Here is a 14,727-nt window from a genome sequence, read left to right as displayed (position 1 = left end):
CAGCATGCCCTGTCAATGACCAGCTAAAGCTGCGTTTGGCTTATGAAAAAGCAGACCCTCGTCTGTGGAATGTGAGGTGGCACCTGCCGCGGGTGGTATGAAACCCTCTGGCAGTCCATCGCCCAGGGAAATCTCTGATTGGCTTTTCTTTTTCTGGGGGTAGGGAGGTTATTTTTTGTGTTTTTAAAGTAAATCGTCTCCTAAAGCCAAGCACATCTATATACAGATAATATCACTGTTTAAAAATCTGAGCATTCACCTGGATTACAGCACATTAAAGCTTTAGGAGAGCTGGTCTCACCAGCGTGCCTCTGCTGCGTCTTGTATTTGGTTTGGAATCCTTACAGTTTGGGGAATGGTGACTTTCGTAAATATGTAGAAAATAAAAAGCACTCTGAGCTTTAGAGAAACCAAACACGAAATGTGTGTGTGTGGATTGATGAGCTAACCATCACCACTTCAGGTCAATGCTGCTTTTTCTTTTTGAAGTTGGAGATGTTGTATGATATAGATACTAAGAGAAAAGAGTATGTTAATTGAACAGAAAATTATTTTTAAGCCAGATCTTTTAAAGGATCCTTTAGTCAGTTTGCTAAATTACTGGTTAATTTAATTTAATTTTAGAAAATAAAAGCTTATTAAGCATTGAGAAACTTAAATATTAAAAGAGGTGACCTATGTCTACATTTTATTAAAGTTTAGAGGTGCCCTGTTCAAGGGACAGACTGAGCATGAGCGCTCCCCCTCCCTCCAGAATCTCTGTTTAAATAACCAGAACTTTGTCGCCATGGACATACATCTGTAATAGCGCTGAGGACAGAAAAGGGTGCATCAACAAACCAGAAATTCAGGTGAGTTTCTAGAAAACAGAGAGTAGACAGGACCCTCCTATTAAGTAATCCTGGGCAAGGAAGGTCATAATGAAACAAACAGAAACCAGCTCTAGTGGTGGTGGGAATGTCCTTGGGACTCCAAGACAGACCCCAGATTTCTGCTCAGTCTCACAGGGAACAGGCCTGGCGCTCAGAGCGTGGTAGGGACCTGGGCCGTTCCTCCACCTATAGCCCCTCCACCCCCATCCTAGCTGGTTCCCATACAGAGCTTTCCATCTGGATTCCCCCAAAAAACAAACAAACAAAACAAAACAACAAAATACCAAATAACACGGTAACGTTTGCTAAGAAAAGAACAGGTGACCAGATGCCCTAGTTGGGAGCTGATACCTAAGAGAAGCGGTATAGATTCTGAGGTAATACCAGACTTTAAAAAAAGACATATGTGAGTGGGGGAAGAAGAGTTAACTTTTTTCAAGATGGAAATAAACAAAAATGCCGCACACCCGGAGTAAAGGGCTTCTCCCTTGGTGTGGAGCGTGATGAGAGGATCAGGGCTCCCAGCTTGTCCTGAGGTCTCTCTTCTCCCAACCCTGGATAAAGTCTGCAGTTAACATACCCTCCCACTTACAAAGAGCTCAGAGCAGCATTTCCTACCAGGGAGTGTGTGTTAGGGAAATGGATCAGTGTACTACTACAGGAAACCCACATCAGTTACCTTTGTTAACCAGCCTGCTATCACTCAAAACATGGATGTGTCACCAATAAGTACCAAAGAGGACTGACGCCAGTGGAAATCCACTTAATTCAAGAAACAGAAGAAAAAATGTAAAGTATAGTTACAGCCTTCAGAAACATTTGAAATTATTAAATGAAAGGAGAGAACAGAGTGGTATGAAAAAGAAGCAGTTGCAGAACAAATGAGCACTTGAGAATTAAAAATATGTTTCACAAAAATTAATAGAAATGATTGGTAATAGTGGAGTCTATAACTTGTAATATAAAGTTGAAAACATTTTTTTCTGAACATAAAGCAAAAGACAGATGGAAAATTTGAAAGGAAGTTAAGATACATGGAAGATTAATTGGGGTGGAAAGGTCAAAATCCAGCTAATAGGAATACCAGAAAGAGAAAACAAAATGGAGAATAAGTAATAATAGAACCATAATTCCAAGAGAGATGAGTTACTCCATATCACAAACACTATATACAGTGAAGCAAGAGACCATGAACAAGAGTAAGGAGAACAGCAGACGCAGAGAATTAGACAGACCCGTAAGGACTTCAGACATCAGGATTATCCAGCCCGAATATAAAATAAGAGTGCTTGCTTCAGTTTCCAGAATGAGACATTTGAGAATGTGGTTAAGAGCAAGAAGATTTGAAGAAGTACTAATCAGACCTCTAGAAATGAAAAAATAATAACAAATGAAAATTTCCTCATTCAGGTTGAACAGCAGATTAGATACAGCTAAAAGCATTAATGTATTGGGAAATTGAATTTAAGTAATTATCTAGAATGCAGCCTAGAGAAAATGGAAAATATGAAATGGAAATTAAGAAACGTATGGGATATTCCCTGGCTAGTGTGACTCAGTTGGTTGAGTGTTATCCCATGCACCACACTGAAAGGTCACTGGCTCGATTCCTGGTAAGGGCACGTGCCCAGTTTGTGGGTTCGATCCCTGGTTGGGATGCATATCGATGGATGTTCCTCTCTCTCTCCATCTCCCTTCCTCTCTCTCTAAAAAATAAATAAATAAATAAAAGTATATTTAGAAAAAGGAAACGGATAAAGAAAGAAAGTCTAGCATATATTTAAGTAGGATTTCAGAAAGAGATGAGGGAACAGAGGAAATATTAAAGAAGATAATGACTGAAAAAAATTTAGAATTGAATACACTAACCCACAAATTCTAGAAACCCAATGCATATTAAGCAGTAAAAATAAGAGGCCACACTAGACACGTTATAGTTCATCTGAAAACCACATAGATAAGGAAACAATTCTTAAACTGCCCTTTAATACCTTCAAAGAAGCAACAATTAAACTTCCAGTTGACTTCTTTCTCAACAGCTATAGGAAATAGTGCAATTATAACTTCACTTTTGTGTATCTGGAAATTGACAAGGTGATTCTCAAATTTCTTTGATAGAACAAAGGCCCAAAAATAGCTCAGACACTCCTAAAGAACAACAAGGTTGGAGCCTTGCCTTGCCCATATTAAAAATATATAAATGTTTTTAGCTAAGTAATACAGACAGTAATAGGCAAATTGAGCAATGAAAGATAATATGAGACCTAGAAACAGGCCCACAAATATATAAAAATTAGATTCATGAAAGAGCTGATAATGTAGATCAATGGAGAAAGAATGAGCTTCTTAATAGATAGTACCAGAATAATTGGTTATCTATGAGAAAAATGAAATTACCTTATGTCATATAAAAAACTTCTCCTGGTATTTGTAGAAGATCTAAATGTGAACAGTTTAGTTATACACTTTCCAAAGACAAACTAGAACATATTTTGGTGTACTTCTTAAATACAAATAAAACAAAAGTATAAAATATAGGAAAATATTGATATATTCAAGTAAATTAAAATTGAGAACTTATAATCATGCGCAGATACCAGAAAAAGAGTAAAAGACTCACACTGGGAAAAGTTACTAGAGGGTGTGTGTGAGAGAGAGAGACAGAGAGACAGTAACAGAAGACTTGTATCAAGACAATGAAGTGCTTCTATGAGCTAAAAAATTACAAAAAAATTTTTTAATAATTTTTTTATTGTCTAAAGTTTTACATATGTCTCCTTTTCCCCCAATTGACCCCCCCCCAAGCCATTCCAACCCCGGGCAAGCCCCCACCACCCCAGGGTCTGTGTCCATTGGTTATGCTAATATGCATGCATACAAGTCCTTTGGTTGCTCTCTAACTCCCCCTCCCCTACCATTTGTCTCTAGATCGATCTATTCTTGTTCATCAAATCATATTGATCATTATATCCCACATATGAGTGAGACCATGTGATATTTATCTTACTCCGACTAACTTATTTCGCTTAGCATAATGCTCTCCAGTTCCATCCATGTTGTTGCAAATGGTAAAAGTTCCTTCTTTTTTATAGCGGCATAGTATTCCATTGTGTAGATGTATCACAGTTTTTTTAATCCATTCATCTGCTGATGGGCACTTAGGCTGTTTTTTTGAGAAATGAGAAGGAATGTCACAGAAGAGCAAGCACAAAATATCTCTTCCACATTGGTACTCAGAGAAATGCAAACACTACACTGAAATTTCACTTTATATTATTAAATGAGAAAAACCATTCTTTAATGTTTGACTGTAAGTTAACTTGGAACCAGTTCAGCATTCCCTGGTGAGGTTGGACATGTGAAAGCCCTGTGGCCCACACTCCCAACGTGCATGAGAAAGGGTGTTCGTGAACATGTGTAACTGTGTCATTCATATGGAAAAACCTAAATGTCCAACCAGTAGAATGAATGGAAAAACCCTGGTAGGTTTTTTTATAGTCTGCACAGCAGTGAACAAACCACAGCTCTGTGCCCCATGGTGGCTGGGTCTAAACATCATGGTCGTGAGTGACAGAAGGAAGTCTCGGAGGAAGGCATACAGTATGATTCCATTCATGCAAATTTCAGAATCAGGAAAACTGAAGAATATTTTATTTACTAATAAACGCATGGGGGGTAAAGACTATCAAGAAGGGAAGAGAATGACTAGCACGAAATTCCGCTGGGAGGGACAGGAACTTAGAGACTCTGGGGTTATTTCTTGGCAGTGTCTTCTTCACAGTTAACTCATTTTAATTTTTAAAAAACTGTATGTATGCATTTTATGGACATTAAACGCATGTTCTGTTGAACATTTTCTAAGGAAAAGGGGAGACTTGAGACCAATTAAGCTGTGGCATGATGGAATTAAGAATGAGACTCCCTGGGGCCTCAGGGCAGGGAGTGCTGGCCTTCACTCAGGCTCAGTGGCTTTCTCTTCTCAACAGGCCCAGTCCCCTTTCTTCACGGACTAATGTTTATATTGTTGCAGTATTTAAACTTCTGTTATGGGTTTATAATTTTTCTAATTGGCCTATAGGAAAGTCTAAAAGTTAAGTTATTAAGTTAAGATGAACGAGGATGCCTCATTAATAATCACTGAACAGAATATAAATATTTTAAGTCTCGGCTATGCAGATGGAAGGGATAGCTGTGCAGTTGTGGGTGATGGAGGGCGGGAAGGCAGGCGAGAATGGGTGGGGGAATTTCCTCATTGTGCATAGTTTCAGAGGAAAGATACTGTCAGAAGTTGATTAATCAAGAAATGGATGATTAAATGTATTGAAAGTTATAAATACTCACTGGAGGCAGTAAAAGTAATGATAGGACTAATAAAATTGTAAGGAGAGGGGAGGTGGTAGTATATTAAGTACCTTATCTCGCATCCTTCATATCAGAGATCTTTAGGTGCCCTCTAATGTTGACACATCTAGAAATACGTGTGTTACTCAGAGTGGTGGCTGAAGGGCTCACAGAATAAAACCAGAAGCCAGCAAAGGTGCCAGCTTTTCTCTGCTGGTCGATTGTTTTACCATCCACGTGGATTACTTGTATTATAAAGAAGAGTTGTAGTTTAGTAAACCTTACCTGTGCAGCAGAATCCAGCCTAGCGCAACCTATATTTGTCCCTGTTCAGACATCCTGAGTCCCTCTCTGGGCAGGGTGTTGGAGAGTGTGAGCCTCCCCGTGCACTCGCTTAAGTGTCTGAAGGGCACCAATTCGGTATTTTTTCTTTTGTGACTTATTGGAGTCATCAGATTGTTTAATATTGGAACTGTACATTCATCTCTCCCCTGTAGTGTGGGGTTCTGAGCTCATGACAGGCATCAGACTTAAGACAGACGCTGAGCGTGCAGTGTGTCAGGGACTGTGCGAGGCACGGAGACCCTGCGAAGCATCAGGTTGAAAGTACACATATACTACACATATGTATCTACATGATTTACTTGTGTGTACATGTGTCTGTGTGTGTGAGGCCTTGCTGTGGCTCATTTTTCCCCTCTTCCTCTCTGTAATTATATTTCCATGTGCACCCTGCACCCGGGCCAACCTCTCTGTCCATTTCCTTAATGATCCATGCCGGTTCCCTCCCAGAGGAACCCGCGGGGTATCCATCATGAAAACAGTTGACATAGCCAGGATGACCCCAGTCCTCCTTGGTAGCTGCACAGAAACATCTAGCTTTCATGCATAATTTTCCCTTGTGTCATGAGAAAGAAGCGGTGGCTCTTAATGACGTAGGCACTTAAACATTTCAAGGGAACTTCAGATATTGCATCACCTACAATTGCAAGATGTTGGGAGAATCTTATTTCATTCTTTTTGAAAGACAAAAATAATTTGGTCCCTTTCTCCCTCCTGCACCTACCCTTCCCCAGAAGGTGCTGCGCGCACTCCCTCCCAGGCTGTTCCTAAATGTCTCCTTTGGCCCCGGGTGTCCTAGCTGCTGGCCAGAACCTCCTCTCTTGTCCCTGTCGCCACAGCAGAAGTGCTGCTCGGGGCAGCTTTGTCCCTGCGCTGGTCCAGCCCGACTCCCAGCCCCCGGCCCCACGTGCAGAGGCCTGTGTCCTCTCCACCTGCGGGTTCTTGGCAGAATTGTTGGCCAGGGAAAAACATTTACTCAAACATCCAGTGTCTTCATTGACAGTCCCGGTTTCCTGTTTTCTTGACATAAGTTGTTTGGAAATGTTGACTGTTTCCTGCTGCCGCCTGGCTATTTCACACTCTGTTGTGATTGTATTCAGTGTGGCTGCAGGCAGTGCTAGGCTGGGGAAAGCAACAACTTCCTCCAAATTAAAGGGAGGGGGATCAGTCTGGAGACTGGAACCTCTGCGTAGCTTTCTCTCACATAGCGCGAGTATAACTATATAGGGTTCTGGCAGGAATTGCCGCCGCTGCATGGAAGAATGACTCTGGAATGGACTGAGGAGGTTGTTTTCCAGCTCTCAAGCCCGTGATGAGGCCTCTCGTGTCTGAGGCACCACAGGTGTGGCCTGGAGGACGGACGCGACAGTACAAGCTCTAGAGCCACTTCATTGGTTTGCTGCCTCTACTTGCGCTTCCGCGTGGTTTCCTGTGCACGGGGCCCGTTAATCAGCGTTTGTTACCCAGGCGGTGAAGTCCATGGTTGGCTTTCTGATGAAGTGGCTGTCCCTCGTAGCTGTCCCCACGCCCAGTTACCTCTGTTATATCTAAGGCAGACGTGTGAACCACATCTACCGGTCTTCTTTCTCTCACAACTTCAATTTCCTAAAAGAAAAAAGAAGAAATGATCAAGTTTGGTTTGGGGTTCCGTTTGGACAATATCTTCAGAATGTGATCATCATGCAGTGTAGGGAGACCGTGCTGACAAAAGGGGCCTGCACATGCGTAGGCCTGGGCCCAGCAGAGCACACCGGGGGCGCTGTGAGACCTCCAGGCCAGACTCAGATGGCAAAGCAAAGCAACTGCCACCATCAGGCCCATTGCCCACAGCTCACAGCCTGGCCTGGGGTTTATTAAACTGTTAGCACAGCACAGCCATCGTCACACAGCCGACCCACACTGGCAGTCACGACCCTTGCTCCTTCATCTCCCAAAAGGTAGCACCTTACAGCACCAGGACGCGTAATTCAAACGCCCAGTGTCCGAGGATCTAAGAATTACAGTGTCTTTGCAAGAGGAATTTGCCCTTTAAAACTACGAAAGGTGAACTGGTTCCAAGCCCCCGTAGCTAAATCCTTGATGACCACCGTGAAACATTTCTCTACCTAACCTGTCAGATAGGAAGGATTTCTGGTTTACATCTTATTCTGCACTAACTGGGGAGGGAGGGGGCAAAACCTAAGCCAGGGCTCTTGGTAGGGGTATTTCTTGGGGACCTTGTCACCTAGGATACAACCTCAGTAAAATTCTCTCCTCCGAGTTCTGACGCAGCCAGACCTGGTTCGGCTTATGTTAGCAAAAGGGATCGAAGTTCAGCACGCCTTGCATGTGGAATGCGAATGGGGTTTATTTCCTTAAATGTTCTGTAAAGTGGAGTGGAAGGAAACAGGTTCCAGCTGTCAGATATTCATCTCCTGGCGAGGTTTCCAGTCTGAGTCTCTGGTTGTTTACAAACAGCTCCTTAGTACCTGCTCACAGATCCGTGCCCGGGCAGTGGTATTACAGAGAAGAAATTATTTTGCAAATCCGGTTCTCAGACATAAAAAGGTGTTTTAAAAGCCTCCTGCTGCACATTTTGAAAAATTGTTAATAGGAAATAGGAGTATTCAAATGTATTTAATCTCTCTTAAATATTTAAGACGGTGATACTCACATGTTGGGTGTTTTTTTTTTTCTGCTTCCTTTTTAAGAGAAAGGTGATGCTGAGCCCGAGAGTCCAGACAATGGCACCTCGAATACATCGTAAGTCTCTTTCCTCTTTCTGTTCGTGATGGCGGTTCTTTAATGTGCCTGTAATACGGAACAGTGCAAGTGCCGCGTAGCAGTAATAATAATAATGGGAGAAGGGCCAGTTCTCCTTCTCCTGATAACGTATTTTTAAGTGCTCTGAGTACACACGCATTTGGAGGCCTTCCTTGTGCTTTAACACAGAAAGAATAATATCAGAGACACAAGTGCTCTTCTTCGGAAAGTCCAGGTGTAATGAGATGGGGGGGCACACACTGGTGAGAATGTGTTTGAGACTTTCATCGTCACTGTTGTACATAATGTAGAACTTGGCTCACCTGCGGGAGGCATTGTCCCGCACACCTGGGAGGGACCGATGTCATTCAAAACGCCTGCCATCGGCATCCTCCCCTCGGAACTTTGTGAAAAATACAGATATCTCAGGAATCTCACGAGTTTGCTGACGTTTTTGAAATAACAAAAGCATTTTTTAAAAGAGAAGAAAAGGCCCTTCGAAAGCACACGTTCCTCGCTTTGCATGTTGCTGTTTTCCTCTCGGTGCTCAAGGAATCCAAAAGTGTTAATGATTCCGTTGATACCAAATTTATACACCAGAGTTTAAATGAAATAATTCAGGAGCTAACAAATTATTTTAGGAATCACATTTGCTCTTTGAAAATCTTTAACCCTGAGGGGGAACACGGTTTCCTTATTCCTATATGGTTTGTGAATTCATCTTTATGTGGGTCAGCTCTCTTACTACTAAGCTTTTAAAATGCTACTCAGTAGAAATCACAGTTTGTGATATAATATTATTGAGTGTCTTAGTTTGTCTAAGATCTGTTTCTCAGTCTAGAAAAATCCTTCGGCTTCCCTTACGCACAGGATGGCTACATATTTCATAGTGGATGTGATTATATGTTGTGTTCCTGAAGATGTTACACTAAAAGTTCTAAACAGTTCCATTGCTATGATTTCTGATGATATATAGTACATTGATTAGTTTTAAATGGTTAAAATATCACTAGCTTTAAAATTTTTATGCTGCAAAATATAATGGGGAAAGGGTTTTAATGCCATCTGGAGGCATTCTAGAGAACTGAAAAGGGTAGAATCATTTAAAAATTTGGTTCTTTTAAATAACATTTGAGACTGGATGCGAATTTATACAACTATAATGTAAGCTATTTGGGAGTAAGTTGTATTTTTATAAATAATTTTATAAAAGTGGTAATTATTGCAGAGACAATAACTTTTTAAATTTCTCATTTAAAAAACATCACTTACAAAACAAAATATATTGGAAAACTGCTAACATCCTGCATTTAATTGTACAAATTTTAAATCTCATTCAGTAGACACCAATTTTGTTAATGCAGTTTGATGTACCGTGAAAGTTCTTCTTTCCTTATGCATTCCTAAAAAAATTCTGTTCTCTAAGGGAATTGGTTTCCACACCTCAGTTCCTTGGGAAATGTGTTGTCTGAGTTGTTCTGTTAAATTCTGTTATCGCTGGCGATCTGAGGACGGGGAACGCTGGGTGCATCACCCCACACTCCTCTCTCCTCAAGCACAGCAGTTGCTTAGCCATCGGCCTCACCCGCCTCTTGAACTATAATAGCAGAACTAAGCTGAGGTTGCAAGGATCTCTGGTAAAAGTGGAGGATTCTGAACATGGGCCCCTGGAGGAGCTCGCCATCCGGAGTTCTGTAGGAATTAGGCCAGAGGAGCAGCGTGTATGATCGGAGAGCCAGGGCTTGGCACGTTACAGTCCCTGTCAGTACCTTGTCTGGGCTTTATTTAGGTGGGCAGGGACAATATCCTTACTTTGTCTAGAAAAAGCATGTCAAACTCGCAGCCTGTGGGCCGCATGTGGCCCACAACGAATATTTTTTGCAGCCCAGCCAATATAATGGTATGTAAGAAACATTTTAGTAAAAATTTCATAACTTAATGTTTATAATATCCTGTTATACATAATTATTAATAACGAACTACAAGTTCGCTAATGACTGATCACTATAATTGTGTTGCATTCACTTCCCTTACAGGCGCACCATTTCTCTCCACTGATATTAGCAGGGAATATTTTAGCAGCTGATGGCCATGTCATTAGTCTTGGACTAACTTGTTTGGTGTGCACAACAGGAAATATTTCACTTTCGGAGAACAAAAAAATAGGTTTATTTGTGTTACAATTATTAATTTGTTCAGTTAATCGGTGTCTGGTAAGTTAATGTTCAAGAAAAAATATTAATTTTTATTAAAATGTTCTATTATTTTATGTTAACAATTACTCATTTATTTCAGCCCTTTGTATTCAGCATGTCTCTATCGAATTAAACCTACATTTCTTTGAAAATTGAAGCTTTAGTTTTTTTTATGGCCCACATAAGCTTAAACCTTGTTTATTTGGCCCATGTTAGCCTTTGAGTTTGACATGCTTGGTCTAGAACAGTGGTTCTCAACCTTCTGGCCCTTTAAATACAGTTCCTCATGTTGTGACCCAACCATAAAATTATTTTTGTTGCTACTTCATAACTGTAATGTTGCTACTGTCAAGGGCGGGGGGGAAAAAGGACACATATGTAATACCCTTTGTAATACTTTAAGCAATAAAAAAAAAAATGAATTGTAATGTAAATATCTGATACGCAGGATGGTCTTAGGCGACCCCTGTGAAAGGGTCGTTGGACCACCAAAGAGGTCGCAACCCGCAGGTTGAGAACCGCTGGTCTAGAAGGATCAGAAAAGACATTCAACTTAAGTAAAAAATAGTAGGTTACAAATTTTTGGATATTTTGGATTTTGCCCATTAACTCTAAGGAGTCAGTGGATCTTAGGAGACAAAGTAAAGCCATGAGTCAGAATCAAGTAGAAAAACTGGGGTCCAACTATTTGTTAAGTGGTTAGTGTGTTAGTTTGCTGGGGCTGCTAAGGCACAAAGTACAACAGACTGGGTGCCGTAAGCAACAAAAACGTATAATCCCATGGTTCCGGAGGCTGGACGTCCAAGATTGGTTTCCTCTGGGAGGGAAGGATGTGTCCAGGCCTGCTGACTTGTTCTGCAGGTGGACTCTCCTCCCTGTGTCTCTTCTTCTTACCTTCCCGCTTGTGTCCGTTTCCCCTTTTTGTAACAATGCCTGGTATCTTGGATTAGGGCCCGCCCTACAGGCTTTGTTTAATCCAATTACCCCCTATAAAGCCCCTGTCTCCCAGTAGTCTCATTCTGAGAGGTTAGGACTTCAGCATATGAATTGGGGGAGTGGGGAATTTAACTCAAAACATGAAGGGTCACAGTAATCAGAATGATTCCAGTGTCAGGTTGGCAGTAGCAGGTGTGCAGATGCCAGGAGATAGAACAAGGGGAGAGAATCTCAGTAAAACAGACCAGAAATGATGAGCTCATGGGAGCTGAGGGATGAAGCAGAACAAAGAAAACTGCAGATAACACACACACGGGATACTACGAAAGACATCATTTTCACACCTGTGATCTGGTGAGAGAGACATGGCTTTAGTAATGCCTGTATAACACTCTGTCTGTGCAACTCCCTGACCCTGGGAGTCACTTAAAACCATCATGTGGATTTAAATTCAAGTATGAAGCTGGGAGCCTGCAGACAGAGAGCTAATTTCCTAAAAAGGAATCTTTCCTCACTGGAGATGAAATCAGCAGAAAATGCATCATGTTAAGTTTTAGGCAGTCATTGCCTGATAGGACAAGTAGCTGGGTAACACCCAAAGATCCCTTCAGGAGCTATTATTCAGTAATACTATGAGTATTCAGAAAGATGAAATGTGTGGTATATTCTTAACACACACAAAACACCAAAAGTTGGAACCTCTGTCACGTACCAATAATGTTAATGATGGGAGACCTTATAGTGGATTAATACTCTTGCAGAGAATTAACTATTAAAAAAAATCCTGGACAAAATGTTTTTTAAACTGTTTGTTAGAAAGCAGAAACTGTTGGTAATTTGATCCTTGAAAGAAGAACATTGGGCGGGTGAGATCTACGTTTATACAGCTTCTCCCCTAAGAGTACGCCCCAATCCATGTAGGACAGTGGTTCTCAACCTTCTGGCCCTTTCAATACAGTTCCTCATGTTGTGACCCAACCATAAAATTATTTTCGTTGCTCCTTCATAACTGTCATGTTGCCACTGTGATGAATCGTCATGTAAATATCTGATATGCAGGATGGTCTTAGGCGACCCCTGCGAAAGGGTCGTTCGACCGCCAAAGGGGTCGCGACCCACAGGTTGAGAACCGCTGATATAGGACAACAAGAACTCAAGGAGAAAGCCACAGTCGTATTGGCAGGTAGTGTCGGAGGATGGAGCTCAGGGCTGCCAGAGTGACAACACAATGTCGGGAGAATGAGAAGGCTGACAGAACATGTCTGCCAAGGACACGTCTGATAAAGGACTGACATCCAAAGCAAAGAATTCTTAAAACTCAGCAGTAAGAAAACAACCCAAAAGTGGGCCAAAGAAGGTACCCGACATTTCACCAAGGAAGAAATACAGATGGTGAATGAATAATCACATGAAAAGTTGCTCCACATCATATGTTATCAGAGAAATGCCAATTAAAACAGTGATGTGCCGCTATTACAATCACCAAAACACAGACAGCACCAAATGCTGGCGAGGATGTGGAGCAACAGGAACTCTCAAACATTGCTGGTGGGAACTCAAAATGTTACGGCCACTTTGGAAAACAGTTTGATGGTTTCTTACAAAACTAAATATACTCTCGCCGTATAATCCAGCCATTATGCTCCTTGGTACATACTCTTGGGGTAAAGCTGCTGAAAACTTACATACACACACAAAATTTGCCTCCCTCTAAAAAAATAAGAAATAAAAAATATTTACAGAAAGGATAAATATTTATGTGGCAGCTTTTCTTCCCTATAATGATAATAATTAACATGTTTTGAGCCATTACATTGTCCACATACTAGTCTTAACACTGGACATGTTTTATTCTTACAAAAAAAAAAAAAAACACCTTATTTTATAGGCAAAATAGGCTAATTAAGGTTGCTGCTTTATATGCCTTCAAGTGGCAAAGTCAAGATTCGAACCCAAAATCCAAACCCTGCAAGTCAAGCTCTTGACCATTGTCCCATTCTGCTGGCATCTCAGAGTTCTTAGGTAGTTTCTCTGGAGATGGTAATCATTCCAGGAAAATCACTCCAGGTAAGGCCTGCAGAGGAAGGGTAGACGGAGATCCTGCTAGAAAGTCATCTGTACCAGAAAAGCTCTAGAGATAATTAGCAAAGGGAGATTTCCAAAATACTATGAAAGCCACAGTTAGGCAGGGTCCCCATGCTCACTCAATCCAGATTTTCCTGCTGACAACAAATTCACTCTGAAGTCAGAGGTCTTCAGCACAGGCTTGTGGGAAAGTCCTGAGGAGGCTCCTTCAATGTTTGTAGAGGACCCTCAGTGGAACCAAGTAACTGTAACCTTAAAGAGTAAATGAAGATTTGAAATGACCTTCATAAAGAAATGGGATTAAACAGAAAGTATTCAACTCCTAGGAAGAAAAATAAGCAAAATGAGGCAGAAGGGAAATGGTTCATCAGAGGTACACCTTGTACAGTAAAAGACTTGGAAGTTATTATAAGCTCAAACTGAATCGGACCCATGAAATGTTTTTTCTCCAAAGTTAATACATTAGTTGGAATTAATCTATAGAAAGTGCCCATTATCTAGTAGGCACTCAGTAAATAGTTATCTTTACTATCATAACCAGATTCATGATCAATAAAAGATAGGAAACAACCCTGCCATGGCAGTTGGTAGTGACCAGAGCTTATGAGAATTTTAATCTCTTACTTAAAAAAAGTGGAAAACTTAGAAAGGGTTAAGGGTGATAAGAACAAAAATGTGTAGAGGTCCTCTAGTGAAGAAGAAAGGCTGAGTGTCAGGCCCCTCCAAAGATGTCAGCTTAAACGGGCACTTCCCCAGGCCTCCTGGCGATGGGCCCAGGCCAGGAGCGCCTGGTATTACCTCTCCCAGGGAAGAAGACGTGGCCTGGAGGCGGCTGAAGAATCCACCTCCACCGCTGACTCCTGTTTTAAAATATCTGGGAAGACGTGGGTATCGTCGAATGGTGAGCAGACTGGGCCGAGATCGTGCCCAGAGCCCCTTTCCAGGTGTGAAATGTGCAACTCTGTGAGTCGTTCATAAAGATGAAAGGTGAAATGTGTTCATATCAATGAACACATTGTAGTTGTCTTCATTTCCTCTATCCGGTCTCTTATAAGAGTATTAATCCCATTCATGAGGGTTCCTCCCTCATTACCTAGTCAACTCCCAAAGGGTCACCTCCTAATACTATCACATGGGGGTTTAGAGTTTCAATTTATGAATTTTGGAGGAAGATAACAGTATTCATAGTTCATAACAATGTTCATTAAAAATAT

The 14,727-nt window shown here is 41.3% G+C and overlaps 1 protein-coding gene across 2 annotated transcripts in view; it reads left to right on the top strand.

The window, feature by feature from the left end:
- AFF3 (AF4/FMR2 family member 3) overlaps nt 1–14,727 on the top strand; it is a 498,351-nt gene that overhangs the window by 325,599 nt on the left and 158,025 nt on the right. For both annotated transcript variants that reach the window (XM_036302283.1, XM_036302282.1), the window contains one exon: nt 8,246–8,297. In XM_036302283.1, the coding sequence (XP_036158176.1) occupies nt 8,246–8,297 (52 nt within the window). The remainder of the gene's footprint in view (nt 1–8,245; nt 8,298–14,727) is intronic.

Source organism: Myotis myotis, unplaced genomic scaffold, assembly GCF_014108235.1.
Source record: "Myotis myotis isolate mMyoMyo1 unplaced genomic scaffold, mMyoMyo1.p scaffold_m19_p_30, whole genome shotgun sequence".
NCBI classification, from domain to species: Eukaryota; Metazoa; Chordata; class Mammalia; order Chiroptera; family Vespertilionidae; genus Myotis; species Myotis myotis.
The sequence above is the reverse complement of the archived record's forward strand: the minus strand, read 5'-3'. Positions and strand labels throughout refer to the sequence as shown.